Consider the following 20,063-nt stretch of genomic DNA (forward strand, 5'->3'; position numbering starts at 1 on the left):
CTGTGTTTCTGGATAACCAGTTGTACCGAAAATTCAGTGTCACAGTCTTCACTGGTATGTGAATTTATGTTTATATATTCAGGAGAGATGAAAATAGATTTAAATCTAGAGTCTGTGCTTCAAGACAGGGTGTGTTTACCCAGGCCACATTTAATACCCCTTGAGACGGGGTAGTAGGAATGAAACTGTGGCAGTGCAGACATCAAAAACTCTGCTGTGGATATGGGATAAATACAGAGGCCTCCAGCACCTGCTAAAGTCGTAGCTATGTCCTCTCTGCTATTCTTATCTCTCTGTTAGAATAAAATTTAATGCTAGCAGACTTACCAGAACATAATAATTCTTAAGTTATTCTTTAGATAGTCTTAGATAGCTCAGTGTGAGGGATGTGTTAAAGTATGGTGAAATAAAGCAGTCTCAAATATTAGCTAAACAATTTTCATAGCATTCTCATAGCTGAGTTGTTTTAGTTTTGGTTTGGTGTTTTGTGGTTTTTTTAGTAGATACACAGCCATATGTACTGAATTTTGAAAATCACTGCAGGTACTGAGTTTTAAAATCACCATACAGCTGGTGGCGGTGCTTCTGAAGCTGTGTTTGTGCAATTACCCAAAACAATTTTAAGAGCATAAACATCTAGGCAGTCTGATTCCCCTTTTGCTAGTTAGAGAAAGCTGGCATAAAAAGGCTACAGCAATGTATTTTTCTGATTGGTTTCCTTGTGTATCAGGATCAGTCCCTACTGCTCTGAGCTCATCTGTCTGGTGAGGAGTCAGAAAAGAAAAAGAATAGATGAAATATTAAATGCTTTCAGAAAATGAGGGGGAAAGTGCACCAGCTTTTAAAGAGAATCAGCATGTATCATTTCTGCTTCCATTGGCTGTTTATCCAACATCAATACAACACTTTAGGAGCCAAATTACTAAACAAGCTGCCAATTAGGCTTGCAGTCAGCTGGATAGATTAGTGGCTAAGAGAGGCAGATACAAGATTTTCATCTCTTGAGCCAATTACGCAAGTGAATTACCATCCACAATGCTTCTTGGAAGATTTGAGGTAGAAAGACTGACTCTACTGTGATAGACATAAGTGAGATCCAGGGTAGGGGGTAAGGGTTAGCAGGCCATGTATTGCAAAAATTACCCAAGCAAAAAGAGATCCTTCTAGGAAAGGATTTAAAGGATTTAAGGCTGCTGGGAGCGATAGAAGAGGAAATAATAGTTGTGGTATGCTCTGCGAAGGCATTGCTGTTGTGCTCACAAGTCTTAATCATACAAAAGAAAGATGAAAGGGCAAGACTATATTTATGTACAGTGTCATTTTGTCAGAACTGTTTAAAACCTCGTTTTCTTAACATCAGAAATAGTGATGTGGCCAGAGATGAAATTACTTCAGTATGCCTTCATTTGTTTCTTATGGCTTGGGGGGGTTGAGAGGAAAAAAGAGAAACACAACAAAAAACCCACACATTTTCTTAAATAAGGGTTATCTGAGAGCTTGATCCTAGCTGTATTCTGGTTTTATTCAGCCCAATATAAGCCAAACATGCTTGATGCTAGTCTTATCCAGCAATTGGACCATACAAATAAATATTGTGACAGTAGTAGTTTATCAGGTCACAGCTCCTTTATTATTCTGTAATAAACGATAACTTCAATGTTGAGCTTTGAATTTGTAGAAGCATTTTGCAAATAAAATGGGTCTGTCAGATCAAAACTGTTCTTAGGCTCATTTGTTTCCTGCTGACAATATTGTACACTGGTGTAACATTGTTTCTTAAATATGAAGTAAATTTAAAAGCTGAACTTTTGCAAGCTGCTGTATCCAAAAATGATTAAACAGATGTGAAGCCTGCAGCAGCATTAGACCTCTGATCTGATTTTAGCTTACAGATGGAATTAAATTAATTCATGGCAATCGCTGTAAAATCAAGAGTATGGCACTGAATGCTAGTGTACTGTTTAACCAGGACATACCTGTCTCAACAGCTGTTAAGAAAAAATTACATACCTTTATTTTTCACTGAAACCTGCCTTTAATGCCATCATAAGTATCATACCAAAATTAAACAAATGTGATGAATTTTTGCTTTCCACTTCCCAATTTTGTCACTTACTACTCACTGATTTCATGTTCCATGTATGTAAGGTCATATGCATAAAAAATGTAGACCTTGAAGTGTGTCTATTCATATACACAAAGATTTGAGAATTGTCTTTTATTCTTACAGCTGTCAGTATTGCAGAGAGAAGGAACATCAGCTGAGGGTATTTTACAGAGCTGTCTTTTCAAACAAGTTACTATACCCTAATGTTTGCTCCTCCCTCATATAATGGCAGCAAATTCTACATGCGGACTACTCATATGGTAGATCAGGAATCAGTTGTTAGAGTTGCTAAAAACATTTTGTGTCTGTAGAAAAAAAAAAAAAAAAGGTGTACTGCACAGGAGATTCCTACAAATTATTAGTGCAGAGACGTCCTTGTAACTCCTGGAAACAACATACAGCATTAAAATTAGTAAAATGTATCCCCACTTTTCTTTTTTTTTTTTTAATCTGATTTTGCATAGTTATTTTTGTGGGACAGCACAATGGGTTGGTTTTGCTCTTGCTTCTGGGTGGGTCAAGACTGAACACGTCCCAGAGGTAGCAGAGCCCTTTTCAAGGCCATGTGCTTGGACCATTCTGTCTAACAGGCCCTACTGGCTAGTCCAAGAAGTGCCATAGGCATGAATTAAAAACTGAACTTGAAGATGAATATTGCAAGGACAATTACTGCTTTTAATTAGAAAATAAAAGCCCAAAGCACAGGAATGGGGGTCAGGGGAATAGCACACAGTGTACTATGATTTTTAAGAGCTCTCTCCCATCATGCAGTCTATCAGCAATGCAAATGTTGGGCTTTTTTCCAACCTGCTGATTGCACATGAAATGGAGGAAGAGGGCAGTACCACTATCTACTTTCTTTGGATTCAAGTAAAATATGTTGCATTACAGAAAAATTTTTCAAGTGATGAGTGGAAAATTGCAGGAATGTTAAAGGCAGACATACATAGTATTCATATAAAAACTAACTATACTGTAATGGAATGGCTGTTTTCACAATTCAAATAAAAGCAATCTGTATTCACCTCATTTATGAGAAGGAGTAATTAGTCAATTAGTAATATAGGCAAGATAGGTGGGGTTTTGGTTTTGCTTTATTCTTGCTGCAGTACAAAGCCTTCAAACGCCTTATCCTTTGGACAGTGTATGCTGTTTGATTGTTTGCCCAAAAGTGGGTTGTGAAACCAGGTTTATGGTGACTTCTCTTTTCTTTCTTTTTCTTTTTTCTCTTTTTTTTTTTTTTTTTTTAATCTGATGATATACAAGAGTAAAACAGGACTCTTAGGGAGAGCTTGTGTTTTAATAGGAGATATAAAAGTATGTACAGTGGAGGGAAAAATAGGTATCATATACACATTCTAGCAGTACTTATATGTCTTTAAAAACAAATAATTCCAATTATATTGTCACGGAAAAACAACATTGAATTGCTTCAAAAGGTATCAAAAATAGAAGCACCAGTTTACTAAATAATATGTCAAGGTACAGAATGTTCTTTCATATGTCTTTTTTGTGAGGTTCCTCTGGCTGTCTCAGGAATTGAAATTCATATAGAAAGGTACATCTGTTGCAGGAAGAGCTCTGTGGGTTTTTCCCCTGAATAGACTAAAACAAAAAAGCTGTTTATGTTGTCTCAGGCTATGCCTTGCATACTGTTCCAGCAGCATTGCTGCCTCTGCCTGGGCAGCATTATGAATGGTTTCATATTTCCAGTTTTTAGGTATCATAAAATACACCCTTGTGCCTGTTCTTTCCTGCTTGGCAGGTCTGTTAGATCTCTCTTCCCCTTGAAGTTTTCCCCTTAATTGTTCCACAAACGTTTACTGGAATGATTCTTCATTTTTTGCCATCATTTTTTACAAAAAGTGGACCAAAACACAGTTCCAGGGTTTTACCTATGAGGCTTACCAGAATTTTTGTTGAACAGTACCCTTTCTTCTTTCCTTTTTTTTTTTTTTTTTTTTTTTTTTAATTTTTTTTTTTTGAGCTTGAAAGTATAACTGGGAAGGTTACAAAGCCTGTGTTGTGTATGCCAGGCAGTGCCAGGGACTCATTTGTATGAAAATTGTCTCTGCCTGTGGGGGCCTGAAAAGAAAGGAAGTCTTGGCCATTGAATTTTGTGCTGGTCAGTTCAAGAAGAACCCTCTCAGGGACTGGAGGCTGCTGACTTAAAAGCCTTTATTTTAAGCCTAGCATTAAGCATAGCTTCAAACCAGTATTAAAGAATGCCTTCCCTCAATGCACTCCTTTTTTTCTTTGACTCAGGAACTGAGATACTAGAAAGCAGCCTGCCTTTTATGTAGCCAGTGTTTTACTGAGTATGAATAGATCTATAGTGGATAATGCTGGAGTACTATAAATTCGTCATCACAATCATCATGAGGCTTTCAATGGGCACCTCTCATTCTGAATTTCTCTCTGTATATGCAGTTTCCACTGTGGGACCTTGCTTTTTTTGTGTGTGTGTGTGATAAATTAGGCTTTTTAGAAGCTCATGTTCAACTTCTTTGTGTTCTTGCTTAGTAAGGTAATATAATGATGAACCAGCTGCTTGTCAATGGTAAATTCTTGGCTGAAGATATTATAGTCTCCAAGAATTCAAAATTACTGGCTTTTACTACAGTATTTTTCAAAAAGTAGCAGGCAGAATAAATAGGTAGAAAATCAAACAGATAGTTTTGAAGCTGGGCACATTGAGGGGTTTTTTTATTTTGTTGTTGGGCAGGGCAATATTGAATAATGCTGAAAACAAAATCCTGCTGTCTGCATGCAACTGCTTGTGTTCAAAACCTTCAGTCCTTTTTAAAATTGTTTGCATGGTGAAAGTTGATAAATTTTAACACAGATTCTTGAAATAAATATCCCTTGTGCAAGATACTTATATTTAGAATGCTTATCCATGCATTGTCTCTAAACTCTGGCTTGGGGAGTCTGGTTGATGAAGGGGAAAAAATAGCTTTATTACTTTGACTTCACTATTTTGTTTTTTAAATGATGTATTCATGGGTAAAAAGCATCCTTTCTGATAAAAAAAATTAATCTGTTATTGTAACAAACATATACTAACACTTGGAATCTTGGTACTCTTTTCTGTGGTGTGTATGCAGCATTTCTCAAAGATCTCAGTGCTTAGGAGAAGAGAGTGTAAACAACACTTAGTAAAATTGAAAACACCAAAAGTAACTTTGGGCGTATCAAAATTCACGATGTTCAATAAAAGAGAAACTGAGTAAAGGTATAGCGGAATTACAGAGTAGTTGACCACCTGTCTGTACTGTTTCTGTAAGAGCTATAATTGTTTAATCAGAACAATTTTATTATATATGTTTTCATTGAGGCAGGTCATTGATAAATATTGCTAAGGACAGAGTGATGGTCATGTTACTATGATGTCTCTTCTTAGTGACTGCATGGGACTAGAAATTCATGTGATCTTGACAATGTACTGGTAGACATCTGCCGGTGATTTACATTCTTTGAGGCCGATGTGAAATCCACCGTATTGGAATATAATATGATACTGTTTGTCATATGTAAAACCAGAATGCATCTTCAAAAGCATTAAAAATAAAAGCATTAGACTGTATTATTTCGAATCATATGCAGTCAAGAGGTCAACATGAGCAAAGACAGCCTGTTCTAGAAACCCGTTAGATGAATTAGGAGAATAAGAAGGTTTAAAGCTTTATGGGAGATTATCCTGCTCTTCTCCACATGGCAGGCAGTGCTGATTAATGCTGTGTGTTTCTTTAATCTCAGGGTTTGTAGGTGAAAACACCCAACCAATTCCAGAAAACAACATTGGAAACAGAATGCTTCAGAGCATGGGCTGGACCCCAGGCATGGGGCTGGGACCAGACGGCAAAGGGATAGCAGAGCCCATACGAGCCATCCAGAGACCCAAAGGACTTGGACTTGGATTTAGCTGACAGAGATATAAATAAAGCTCAAAATTAAATTAAAAAAAAAAAAAAAGAAAAAGGAAAAAATGGCAAACACATTATCTGTTGTGATTGGCAAATCCAGTTTTTCTTCTCTCAAAGATGGCTGAAGTCAACGAGCTTCACGCAAGCGCCACCAGCTGCAAGGTACAGTTGCAGTGACAGAGCCGGCATAGAGTCTAACTTCATAATGGTGCTAAAATGTACAAAAACTTCTACTTTTTTATTTTCTGTGGTCTTAAGGTTTGTAATAAGCATAAAATTCAGTATACTCACTTTTTTTGGTAAAAGCTTCTGGCACAGCAGGTTTTAGTATATAAGTAAATTTTGTTTTGTAGTTATAATTTCGTCTCAAGAGCCTTGATAAGATTTGTTGAGGAAAATGGAACTTTTTACAGCTATTGTGGCTTCCCCCTTTTCAGGCAAAGTTTCCAAACCTGGTATTCATAGTGTTTAACAATTTTTAAGTATAAATTGTCATTATGGCCATAATACATACATGTTTACCACTGGAAGGTGATATGGTCTGCAATTTTGTCTAAGAGAATGAAAAATAGCTTTGTTGGGGTAGGAATCCCATTCCAACACCATTTTCTGGCACTGTATTATTGTCTTCCACATTCAAGCAGAAAAGTAGTGCTTTTATACTTGTTTTTACGCTTACAAAATTATCTTTCCTCAGCAAATATTTTACAGAGTTAAAGTTTACTGTAACTTTGTCTTTCCCTTCATATTAACAGTCCTCAGAGTTTCCACATTTAAGAATAGTTTGAGCTTTGAAACAGGAAATTATATTTCAGGGATGGCTGTGTTTCAGTGTTTATCCTGGGGTTTGGCACATTTTAAACAATGCAGTATTCAACGTAGTGTTAACATTTGGTTTGTGACTGAGCTGTTGCCAATGAGCCACAACCTTTAAGGATCATGAACAGAAAAAGGGCAAGGAGAAGCAGGATTAGGATGGAGGAAAGGAAGGAAAAAGATACTTTGATGGCATCTCACAAATCTAAGCTAGCAATTTAAAATCAAGAGGGATCATTAAGTGTTTTAATCAGTATCCTAATGTATCTAATGTCAGCAGAAGCAATTTCATTAAGCGCCAACCAATCAAGCTCCTAGGGTACTTATTAGTCTGCAGGATAAAACAAATTCCACTTTAAAATTAAATGATAGGGCTGAAGGAAACTGTTTTTCAGATGGACTAAGGAGAAAATCGTGCCCCTCTCACCACCCATGACTCTAGTAGCTGGCAATATTTACCCTCTTTGCAGAGGGAACAGGATTTGATTCTCCAGTCTTTTTTTTCTTCAAGAGGAGGATCTCCCTTCCACAACTCCCAGGCTGCAGAGAAAAATACTTAGTTCCAGATGCTTGCAAAGATATTTCTTTAGGATAAAAAGAGCACAGCTTTATTCATGCAACTGTGAAATACAGTGATTAATTTTAAGAAGTGTTTTTATTGCTTTCCTTTTTCTCACAGCTTCACCCATTTTTCCAGGAAAATAGTAGCAGGAAGAGGAAAACCAGCAGCATTATAGCATTAAATTTGCTTGAAAGAAATGTTCATATTTTCCAGTGCTATTACTGTCAGTTGGGGACGTTGTTTCAGCATACCACCATAGTGTAGAGATTACAGATTAGTTCCTGATGTTGTTTTTATGATAGTTGAATGCACGTGTTCTTTGAGTTTCAGGAAGACTATTTATTGCTGTTTAAATACTTTGTATGACTGTGTCGTTTTACTTTTTAAAATTATAAGAAATTTTAAACAGAATTGGGATTTATACAGCAAAAGATACTTTCTATTTTAAGGTTTGGGGGCATAGCATGATGTGAGTTTGCCACTTCGAATATCTCTTGCACAACTGAACTTGGTTAAATACATTCCATATCCAAAGAATTTCAAGGTCACATAGTTACAAAGGGCCAAGAACCCGGAATTCTGCAGCTGGCAGAGGTGCCCACTTGTGTGTTATTCCAAATAATGCATTTCTGTGGCCTGCATCTGTTCTGTGCAGGTGCTCCTGAGAGCAAGTGAACTCTGACAATCTCTTTGTTTTGTACACTGCAATCAGAAATCCCTTAAAATAATTTTCAACCTGTGAATTGCAAAAGTGACTCTTTTAAGATGTTTGTTGTACCTCTGTCTGTAAAACTGTGAAAGAATACTCAGTCTGTTAAAATTCCACTGTTCTGCTTTAGTTCCAACACCTGCATGTCTTGGACTGGAAATATGGCACCTATAACACTACCCTGAAGTATTTCTGTGTAATTTACCATAGCAGTAGTTTCTCAAGAAATAAGTGTAGAGCCCCAAAAGTGCTTGAAACTGTTTCCTGTTTTTAAAAGGTAAGAGGGAAGTATTGAGGAAAAACATCTTTAGCTCATTCAACTCTTTTTTCATGCATTCCTACAGATGCAGTGAAGCACCCAGCCTAGTAGACTGTCATAATGGAAGAACTATGTAATCAGATTGAAAATCTTAAATTTTTTTGTTCTAAGTCAGCCTTTTAGTGAGAATCTGTTCGACATTAAGGTTAGTTAAACTGGTTTTGATACAGAGATAGATACACTTTTTTTCCCCCAGGTATTATCAGTAGATGCCACAGCTGACAGTACACTTTATCTGTTAGAAGCTGTAGAACAAAGTGATTTATTAAAATATTTTTATGTGGTGTTTTGAGATATTTTTTGTGCAGTAAAATTCCCATTCTGGCTCACACTGTGATTTCGTTTTCATTTTTCCACATCTCACAGGAGTGGTTTTAAAGATACTCCAGCAGTGTGATTTCATACAGTTAAAACTAGTGTTAAGAAACAAAGCAAAAATTAATTGCAGGGTTTTTTTTAGAGCCATTGCAATGTTATTTCGCTTTGAAATAGGTCAAAATACTTGGATTTACTGTTTGTTTTCTTTGGATCTTTCCTATGTTTAACCTGCAATCATACTATGATACCTGCTATAAAACTGGAACACATTATTTTAAAATACATATACAAGTTTTTTCAGATAATATTTCTTTATGCCTTTGACACTGAAGTTTTTTGCCTACATAAATAAATACGGGATCATCTTGTATCTAAAAGTTGTCATCCATCACTTGCCAGATTCTTTCCATTTAAATATTTGAATCAGTAGCTCAGCTGTTACCATAATATTCTTCCTCTGAAGAACGTGTAGTGAAGAGAAGAGACGTTGCCTATTATCAGCACTGCATTTTGCTCCATGTTCCATGGTGTCTCCAAGTTCTGTGAATTGAGCCATTAACTGTTGATAAAAGAAACCCATGAGCAGTATCTTATTTCTAAATGAATATTTGTCGAAGTCAGAGAAGCATTATCAATATGCTTGTTTTAACAAGTTTGTCCCTGCATTTGTCTTTCTGCAATTAGGTCAATAATGGGTGTAGAACAGCAGTAAATAACTAAATGATATGTATAGAACGCTTTGCTTTAACAACACAAATGCAAGATGGAATAAAATAAATAGACTCAATTCTTCATGGGCTTTGTGTGTTCTTTTCTTTAAACTACCCTTTTCAGTAGTGTTGTTATTGCTTAGGTAAGTACAAAAACATGCTGTTTCTGGAAATATAATTAAAGTGGCTGATATCATGTACCAAGTAAATGCATACTGTGTTAAGCCATTACACTGCCTTTTATGTACCTTTTTACTAGTACTTCTTTCCTAGGTTATTATTATCCTGCTGAAGAGGTTAGACCACAATATCAGGAAATACCTCATTTAAGATGTTTGCAGTACTTTTGTTATCATATTCTTCTAAGACTTCTAAGTACAAGTTCCCTTCACTCCTTAGGTAGGTATACTTTGATAACCATGGCAGGGCCTTGTGCTTTCTCTTTAAACAATTCTCCAGAATTGTTCCTCCAAGGAAAACTCATCCAAACTTCGTTTTATTTTTCCTCTCCCCTGCTCCCAGGGCGCTTTCAGTGAAGGCATATCAGAAATGGGGATCCCTCCCCTCTTACTCCTAATCAAGAAACTGTCTAATTACACTTCCATCCCTAGCAGAGTTTTCAGGAGCAGTGGAGTAGCTGCAAAAGGGTTAGCACACATTTACTTGCAACTGAGCACATTACATTAAGTTGTTTGGGCTTCTCATGATTCTCTTCTGTCCTACAATAAAACAGATATTGGAGCTATTTTGACCCTGTTGCTTGTATTTGAATATTCAGTCATTAAGTAATAGATTATGTAAGCTTGATCTCCCTCACCAATGAGAACTGGTTTTTAACAGCTATGAAAAGTGGTTTAAATTAAAATGAGGTATTCCATCTACAGAAGGTTGTTATTTTGGCCTGTTAATGACATTGCTATGCTGAATTTAAGTATTCGGGAGTTTGACTTTTGAAACTGGATATGTCATTAGCCTCTGAGGTATGTATGTGTTAATGTAAATATATGAGCTTATTAAAATATTCAGAATATTTCATCATATATATGCTTATTTCATTTATGCCTTGTCTAAAATGTTGTCTTTTCTTCTTAGTACTTGTCTGTTTTTCTGAAAAACTACAGCCCTATGTGTGTTTTTAGTGTTTTCTGTCTTGAAGCATAATCTCTTGTAGGCAGCAGGTGATGCCACTCAAGATTTTCTGTCATTTCTCCTACTCTACAGAAGTTGCTTTTCCAGCCCCTTCCTAGGCCATTTTCCTGAAGGGCCACCTGTTGCCTTCATCAGTTGTAAGAGATTTTGACACTGAGGACTTGGGATTTCTTTGTCCTTGATGAGTGGACAAAGAAATCCACTGTTGTGTTGGTCCCTGTCCTTCCTGTGGCCCCAAGTCAGTAAGAGATTTGTAACACGTTGTGCACGTATCTGCCATTGGCTTCCAAATGTCAAGTACTGTCTAAAAATAAGCAGCTTGGAAGAATTGCAGACTGAGGCTGTGACTTTCTTCCTTGTAAAAGATACAGGTCCTAAATTTTCCATGGCATCAGAGTTCCCTCGGGTTCCAGCTGCCTGTTTGCAGGATTGTGCTGGCCCATCTTCAGCACTGAGCTCTTCTAGAGCTGCTCTTCAGCTGCAGGAATGTACAGGTTAGCAGGTGGGTAATGTCAGTCTGTCTATCCTTGCAGTACCCACAGCAATACATTCCAGCATTGTGGGGAGTCAGGCTGCCGTGTCAGCCTGGAATATCTTAATTTTGCAGAGTTCAAAATAAGGCACAGCAAGTCACTCATATAGGGTTGTCAGTTTAGTATTCAGGAGGTGATTCTGTAGGTGTGATGGGGTCCTTTTTGTCAATTCAAAAAGAATATAGCAGGAAAGTGAGAGTTGCAGATAACAGAAGGGAACAAAAATCACTTCTGAAGCTGTGATACAGTCAGAAGATTGAAATGTGTTAAATTTGGGGGGAGATGAGTAAGCGAAGTCATGCAACAGATACACAGAGAAAGAAAACAATGTTCCAAGTAATATTTTCTTTAATTTACAAACAAGGTGTTAGTGTTTGGCAAAACAGGCTCAACATTTTGACCTACTACTGAAGAATGCTGGAGGTTTTAATGCCTGAGGTAAGTTAAACTTCTCATGCATCTCCTATTTTGAATCCTACAAACTTTCTCTGCAAGTCAGCTTATTCTTACACCTGTCCACACTCAATCTTTCTCCATCTTCTCAAGCTGCTTTATTGTTTGTGCTGGACCTCAGATTGCTCCCTGCTTCTCCATTCCCATGAGTTCTGTTTTCTTTTCTAATGAGGTGTGATTTTTTTAGTCTTCTTCCTTGGAAGTTGCCTATAATAATGTTTTAACTTACTATACTACAAGGTAGATTTGATTAGTTCAAGGAGATTCTTTGAAGAATTAGCACAAATGGGTTCTAGCTTTTCCTCTCATAAAATGTTTCTACTTTTTATGTCTTTGAAGACCCCTACTGCTATTCACCATTGCTTTCTCTCTTGCACAAACTTGTTTTCTTACAGAATATTGTGGTGGAGAGTACAAGAATTTTTCTGATTGCATTTGCAAGTGTGCAGATTTTCAATTTCATGCCTTTGGTATCAGATCCTCAGAACAAATTCCACATGTTACCTTTTTTTTTTCCCCACCCCAAAAAGTCCAGGTTATCCAGATGTTCTACCTATTGTGAAGAAAGTGGAATGTTTATCTAAAATTTTCTAGATGCCAGATTCCCAGTAAATGTGGCGCTGACTCCTCTTCCTCTAGTATTAAATATGATCTGCAGCATGAACCATATTTATGTAAATACAAGACGCAAAAAACTGTTGAATGAAAATGCCAGTGATACTCAGTATGTTAATTTGGATTAAACTCAAACAGTTCCACTGTCTGGAAGAACAGTTTACAGATTTCTGTTTTATATGCCTTATTACTGAAATAAGAGATTTTGAGAGTGAGCCTGTAATGATTTTAAGGGTTTTCGTAATGTGATGTAAATAATAAGTAACACAATTACCTAGTTGCCTGTATACTTACTGTGGTGTGTAAGCTGATTTATTTTTCATCTTCTTTTTTCAGTGAGCATGTGAGTTACAGTTCTTACTAACTGAATTTAGGCAATTTCTATCCATTGCCCGTGAAGATAGGTCAGCTGCTAAACAGTAGCTCTTGCCCAGGAATTTTATAGAACAGAGATATGGACAGGAATGATACCAGTGGCAAAAGTGTTGGAATAAAGATTACCTTTCAACCTCTATGTTGTAGCTACCTGCAGTTTTCCCAGTAGCCATTAAGTCTTCCTTAGTAAAGGTTCACAGAGAAATGGTGTCAGGAATCAGACCTGCAGCCTGGAGTCTCAGGATTTGATACCTGTTTCACTGTTATTGCTAACATTGGAAGTGTTCCTCCCACAGCTGGGTTCCTTCTTAAACATCCAGGGCTGTGAATGGACACCACTCCAGGAGAGCTGCTGGTAGAGGCACTTTGCAGTGGGTAGTGTGCTCAGGTGCTGACTTCCTCCTGGGCTTTCCTTTAATAAAATAAATCCTGAATTTGCACCGTGGTCAGCCAAATCTGTGACTTCAGAGGAAAAAGATCTGCTCCTAGGATAAGGATATCCTCATGTGAGATCTACATCTATATTCATCAAAAAAGTAAAACATTTTTGTGTCAGATAATGTTTATTCAGCAAAATCTAGTGGTTTGTGGAATTTTCTAAACCTGCAGCCAAGACACAGTGTATTCCATGGGTTAGTCAGAAACTAAATTACCCCAGTGTTCAGTTCTGGGTTACTAATCCTTCTCCATAGGCTCAGGTACAGCCTCCCTCCTGGAAAATAAAAGAACGTGGAAGCCTTGACAGTTTGAGGCCCCAAAATCATCTGGCTTCAGGCCCTGCAGTGGAGGTCTCCCAGCACCTGTCTAAACTTGAATACTCCCCACCAGAGAGCAAAGAACTGCAAAACCTGAAAGCACCTTGTGGCTTGTGCAGTTCTAGTATGGGTCAGTCAATGGAGGCTGCCCTTACAGCAGTTTCCATGCTTCCAGCTCAGGAGGATGTGTTTTGGGAGGCTGGGGAGGCAGGGATGGCCCGGCTTCCTGCTGGGAAGCTGCTGACTGGGCAGGTCTAGAGGCTCCAGGTAGAAAGCAAGGAGCACCAGCTCAATAAAGTGTGTTTTGGGCAACACATTCTTACTCCTCAGCCTCTTTTGGAATTGCTGGAATGTCCTATGAAGAGCAGCATCCAAGGCAAAGGAAGGGTCGGCACATCTCGGTTTCTGAGAGCAATCTGAGTTAGCAGTAATGTCCAGGTAAATTAATGTAAGTACAGGTTTGGACTTCCCAGAAGGGTCAAATGTGGTGATTGTGGAGTTTGTAGCCGCTGCTGTGGGATTTGTTCCAGGCAAGGGCTTCTATCTCACCGACCACCTGAGAGGTTCATGCACTTCAGTGCAGGATTGGTTATACATGCAGATTTTTAGGCATTGGTTTGAGAAAGAAATCACTACGTGACTTAATTATACTGGCCCATGACAAAAAGGTTGCGAGAGAAGTATTGGCAAGAGAAGTATTCTGTTATGATTTTTGTCACCATCCAGGGTAGTGGATCTTTGAATATTTTTGGCCAGAACCACATCCCTTTGGTGTGTTTGGACCAGGTAAATAAAAAAAGCAAAATTTAAGTTGTTTTTTTTTTTTTAATGGAGTTTACTGTGTAATTGAGAAAATTATTTGCCTGCATGAGTTTACACAAACAAGCACATGTGTATGCATAGAAGTGTAGATCTCTGCAAAGAACAATGTCATACATAAAATAATGGAAACCATGGTTAAATACTGGGCCGTTTGGTACATGGCTACTGCGTGAACCTCACAGAAGTGTGACAAAACCTCTGGTTCTGCTGAGCCTGCCTGACTTAGAGGGGGTGTCTTGCTTCCATAGAAGTCGATAAATCTGCAATGTATTGTCTCATGTTCTGTCTTTATGTAAACCTAGCCAGGTTTTTTAGTTGTCTTCTTCCTAATCAGTGGTAAAGTGCATTTAATAGCTCACTTAAGGTGTCATCCATTACTATGAGTTACTGTTAGAACTAATTAATAGAGCTGAAATTATTTAGTAATGAGAAATTGAAGTATTGCAGTGTTGAAAAAAAATTACCATTCATAGCTAATTAACGTTTAACAATGCAAATAAGCTGATAATTATTTTTCAAGCCGTAGAAAAATTCTGTGACATTTTATATACTACCTTTGTGATCTTAATTGTTTCTGAAAAATACCTTTGGAGATAGATAGTCTGAAGGAAATTCCCTGGATAAAAGGCGTATTCTGAAGTGCAAAATGAATGAAAGCTCTCCATTGGTTCATGTGTGGCTGCATTCAGCAGCTATTTCTCCCTGTAAGTACTGAAGAAGTGAAGGAAAAGTTTAGGCTTCCAAAGTCAGATGGAAGAGGAAATTATGTGGGGTCTTGGGGAAAACTTCCTGGCTGCTCCAAATAAGTCATTGTTCCCTTTGGCTGATGTAGATACCATAAATATGGCCCCAGTGGGCTGAGATCTTTTGGATCCTTCACAAAAGAAGATGGTAAGAAGTGAACACAAAATGAATATGCTTGTTCTTCCCCCACTGTGAACTTTTTCTTCAGGACTGTCCACCACTGCTTTTTTAATGTTGAACTGGTATCAATCCATCTTCCTTAGAAATGGATTTCAATTTTTGTTTGTTTAGGCCTCAGATAACGCCTTGTGGTCATGCCCTGTATAATCTGGAAATTTTCTCTAATACCAGATGTATTGCTGAAAGCCACCACTTCTGTTTGTGTATTATCCTGCAAAATTCATACCTGGAAAACATCGTCCAATTGTGTCTGGTGTTTCTGTGCCAGATGAAAGGGAAAAGAATGGTGAAGGTAATGTTTTATTTTATTAATTTGTTTTATTACTTTAAATTGAAATTATTGATTGATGAAAGACAAGTTCTGACTCAAGACTTCCAAAAGTTTAGTGTTGACAAAATTGAGCCTGTGAACCAGGTTCATCCTTTGGTTGGCATGTGAGTCATGTAACCTCTTAAAAGGGGGGAAATGCTTGTAGGCCAGCAACAGGTTACTGTGCCAAGGTTTTCCTGCCATCAGAAATGTTTGGAACAGTGCTGGATGCTGTTTTTATCATTCTTATGCTGATTTAATGATTAATATACTAAACTCATTCCATAGGTAAGCCTGTCTTCGGACAGTATTTTATAGAAGTTCACATGAAGCGTTTAATAGCTGGTGTGGTTGAAGGGTTTGGCTTTCAGGGTGTGTTGCCAACTTTAATTCATGTTATTATGAGGTCCTTCCTGGGTGGTTTCCATATCCATTTTGAGTCATCCCACATCATGCTTTTGGTTCTCTCCAGGACCAAGCACAGACTTGTTGGCCACCTCTGGTAGTCATTTTTCCTCAGAACAGTTGTTAATGATAGTTTGAGCACCTCTTGGTGTAAAATTTGTGGGTACTTAACAATTAAACATTTTTTCATGTTTTAATAGATATTTGAGAAATGTAGCATGAGAAGTAATGCTTTCAGCAGTTTTATTCTCATCAGTCTCTTACTGTGTTTAGCATCTTGCAGCGATGGTGTCTGAAAACCTTGCCCCATGTGTTCCAGAGCAGTGAGGCAATTCAGAGAGGAGCGCTTTCAGGGCAGTTGGTAGCTGAAGTACACAAATCTTTGCAACCTGCACCTCTATTGCAGCCGTAGGATATCAAATGTCTGAAGGTGTGGGCTTAATTGCCACAGCTCAGAGTGCACACCACAGAGCCTGGATGCTTTCAAACAGTTTAATTTCTGGAAGACCTCGATAGAAAAGGTGGGGGAAGGCTGAGCAGGTTTCCCGCAGCAGCTCTCACGCCGCTTGTGTTTCTCCATCACGCCCGTTAACAACTACACGAGAGAAACAAGCTGCAGATTTTTTTTTCCACTCCGCGAGTAATTGTCTGCACAGCAGTGACAGATGTGCAATATAGCAGCTTCTTCAGGAAAAAATTAACAGTTTGTCCAGCATGTCAGCTCGCTCTTTTTAGTGCTTCGGAGGTCTTGGCCCCATTATGGATGATTTAGAAATTGAGGCAAGCTAAGACCAGCTGCCTGGGTTGAAAGCCTTAGTTAGTAGCCCTCATCTGCATTCCAGTATTCACTTACATCTAGAAATTGGTAGGGCCCCTCTGGCCACAAGATGAGTATGGGCTGACAATGCCTTGATTTGTTGAGAGAGAGAATAAATGGGTTTTTCAGAAGATGAGGAAATATCACCATTACTGGCCAATTTACAGCATTTTATCTGTTCTTCAAACATGTCACTTTTGTTATTGTTGCATGGTAATTACATAGTGAAACGGAAAGAAAACAAATTCTGGTTACATATTCAGATGGATTGCAAAATCATATAATCCTGATAAATGCCCATTTATGATACACACGGATGAAAGGTTCATTTTAATTTTGAATAGCTAGCGCAGCCATAAATAGGATATAGGATTAGATCGCACAGAATCTGATTACCTAAAAGCAAATAGTATTTTTCTTCACTTTTTTCATAACCAGGAAATTCCGTTTGTGCAGGGTATTTAAAAATTAAAGCAGGTTTTCCACTAAAATATATGAAATATATAGTTCAATAATTTCTATATTTTAAATATAATAATTTAGGACTATTCAGCTAAGTCTTTTCTGAAGTACTTGTTTGTAAAAAGACATCAATCCACCAATACTGCTGAGAAAGATATCTCACAGCTGTACCCTGTTGCAAGCTGTACATTTATGACAAATAGAAGCAGCTTTGCTTCTCAGGTATCAGGTGTAATAAAGCAAAATGTGGTCAGTATTGGGCAGTAATAGAGACTGGCAGCTGTTAGACCGTCATAATTGTTTTGAAGAAAGTTTCCAGACAAATCATGAATTTTAAAAAGCAAGTTTTGACAAAACACCAGGCAGCTGCAATTTTGGCAGTAGCTTTTACACTTGAAATAAAGTGCAGGAAGCTCCATTTTCCCCAGTGGAAAGGCACAAGGAAAGGAGTGGTGTCAAAATACATACAAAGATTAGTGGAAACCTGTGCAATTGATTCCTGATCATTAAAGAAAGAATCTGCTTTGTAAAGCTATCTGCTTCATAGACCATTGGTGTCCAAATTATCTTCATGAGATGAGACGTTTTTTCCCCAACTTTAGGGAGGGTTTATTACTGCTTCAAGAGCAGGGATGGCAGGTCCCAGGGTTCTTACTGAACCCCCTGCCCACAAAAGGCATCTCTGTCCCTGAAGGGAAGCCAGACTTGGGGCATCCTGACAGATGTGGCACAGGCTGCCTGAACCACCTGAAGTGACCTCCCTTGCAGGAATGACTACTATAGCTTGCAAGTGCTTCCAAGAGAGTAAATATTTGAAAGCTTCAGGTTTGGACATGCCTAAGTACGGTGCCATGTGGTGCGAGGCCTTCAAGTTAGAGGTTATGTTCTGCAGCAGAGAGTTAACGAAGATGGTTAATAAAAAGGAATATAATTTAGGCCCCTACTAAATGTTTGCATGTAGCAAAGTATAGCCAGAATTTTTTTCAGCTCTTTTTATTCAAATACATCAGAAGTGTAAGTAGGAGCTAGCAGTCTGAGGAAAGAGACCTCAATTGGATCTGGTCTCAAATGATTAAATTTTATCTGCCTGAACATGTAATCATTTAAAGGTTTATAGTTTGGGATCAGTTGTTACAGTTCAGTTTATGACTGAAATAAGCCTGATGTTATCACAGGTAAATGTGACTTAAATGACTGATATTGTTGTCTTCCTCAATCTCACACAGTATTTGTAATAACTTTTCTCTTCCTTTCTTTTGGCAAGTCCTTATCTATATATAGCTATTGACAAGGCTGGTACCAATGGAAGATTTCAAAAGGCATCTTTAGTGGGGGTCAGACTTTCTGTTAGTGGGAGAGGGAATATATAAAAAGCCTGAATAGTTGGTCATCACCTGTGAAAAGACTATAGTTTTTCCATAAGCAAAAATATGAAGAAATCCTTCTTTATTATTATTATAATCTTGAATTTTGTAGTGTGCCTGAACCTTCCATAACATGCAGCCATCTGGAACAATTGCTTCCAAATGCAGCCTTACATTTGGTCGTAGTGTCTGGAACATCAGCTGTAGGAATATGCTGCTAAAAGCATCTTCCCTTATTGTCTAATGTGAACACATGTAGGATGTTGCAGTTTATTCAAAAGCCCTGGATTTTTATGTCTTAGACATATTCCAAATAGGTGGGGATTGTGCAGGCGATTCCCCAAGAAGGCAAGGAGAAAGCCACACCAAATTCCAGTAAAGCACTGTAAGGATGTGGAGGTACTTCATATATAATTAAGATGAAGTGCAGTTATCTCAAGGGTACTTCAAACCACTTGTTGATAAAAAAAAAAGCTCTTTTACTGGGAGCTGGTGTAAGGTCACTAAAATGAGATGCAGCAGCAGCAGTTAAAACTATACCTTCTTCATGTTAGTAACAGAACAGACAGTAGTCAGCTTTCCAACCTCTGCCAGGTCCTGCAGAGGGAGGTCTGGAGCAGGCACAAGGAAATACAAGGCTGGCACAGTCCCCAAAGCTGGGAAACATTGATTCTGCTGCTGCTTCTCAACCTGTGCAGCAGGACTGGGATGCTGCTATTCCCTTTAGCCCTTCTTCTGCAGCAGCACGCTTGGAACAGGTTGGGAATATTCTATATGGACAGGTAAAAGGCACATGTCTGCAGAATAGTTTATATGATGCCTAAGGAGTAGGCAAGCTCACAGCATATAAGGATTTGCTTTCCTGTTCTCAAAGCCCCCTCATTTTTGCATGGGTATCATTGTGTTTAAGGGACTGTTCTTGAGATTTAGTTAGAGATCACACCAGGCTTTCCCTGGCACCTTAGCAAAGGCATTTAGTCTCTGATACTATTCTTCCAGAGAAATCCCAGATTATTCCTCCGTGTTATTTGTCTGTATATCTATTTGTGTCTCATTTTCTGTGACAGCTTCAAGGTGTAACCTTAATCCAGCCCAACTATAAGAGCAATCCATGGGTTTAGGTCAATCCTGATTTCCATTCTCCCCTTAATATTTTCCTTTATATATGTCAACATCAAGATGCTTAGGAGAATATGTATCTTTGAAAAAGTCAGGAGCATGGTGGTCTAAAGGAACTGGCTACACTGTTCATAGCAGATGCTTCTCCCAGGTAAGGGATTAATGGCTAGTTCTGAAGTCACAGCTTGTTTTGTTTGGAACTGCCAATTGCTCTTCATTTCCTCTGATATTTTACTTACACAGTTAGTCAATAGGGCAGTTTTTAATGCAAAGTCATTTTCATAAATTATGTGCTTAATCCAGTGTAATATATAAAAATATACATGTGAAATAAAAAATACACCAAAGAAATAGAAGTGCTGTTAAAATAGAGTAGATCATTGTGCTGCCTGGTTTCCAAGTCCCAAGTCCTACCCAGACCCTCGAAAAGCACTGTCACCAGCTTTGAACAATGACAGCTATTTTCTCCCAAGGTGTGGACTTCACATCCACA

General features: G+C 38.1%; 1 protein-coding gene across 1 annotated transcript in view; it reads left to right on the forward strand.

The window, feature by feature from the left end:
• Nucleotides 1-9,549, forward strand: part of GPATCH2 (G-patch domain containing 2) — a 119,053-nt gene extending 109,504 nt beyond the window's left edge. The window contains exon 10 of the mRNA XM_009096395.4: nucleotides 5,867-9,549. Within this exon, the coding sequence (XP_009094643.3) occupies nucleotides 5,867-6,036 (170 nt within the window). The 3' untranslated portion in view covers nucleotides 6,037-9,549. The remainder of the gene's footprint in view (nucleotides 1-5,866) is intronic.
• The last annotated feature ends 10,514 nt before the right edge of the window (nucleotides 9,550-20,063 follow it).

The sequence above is a fragment of the Serinus canaria genome, chromosome 3, assembly GCF_022539315.1.
Source record: "Serinus canaria isolate serCan28SL12 chromosome 3, serCan2020, whole genome shotgun sequence".
Taxonomy (NCBI): Eukaryota; Metazoa; Chordata; class Aves; order Passeriformes; family Fringillidae; genus Serinus; species Serinus canaria.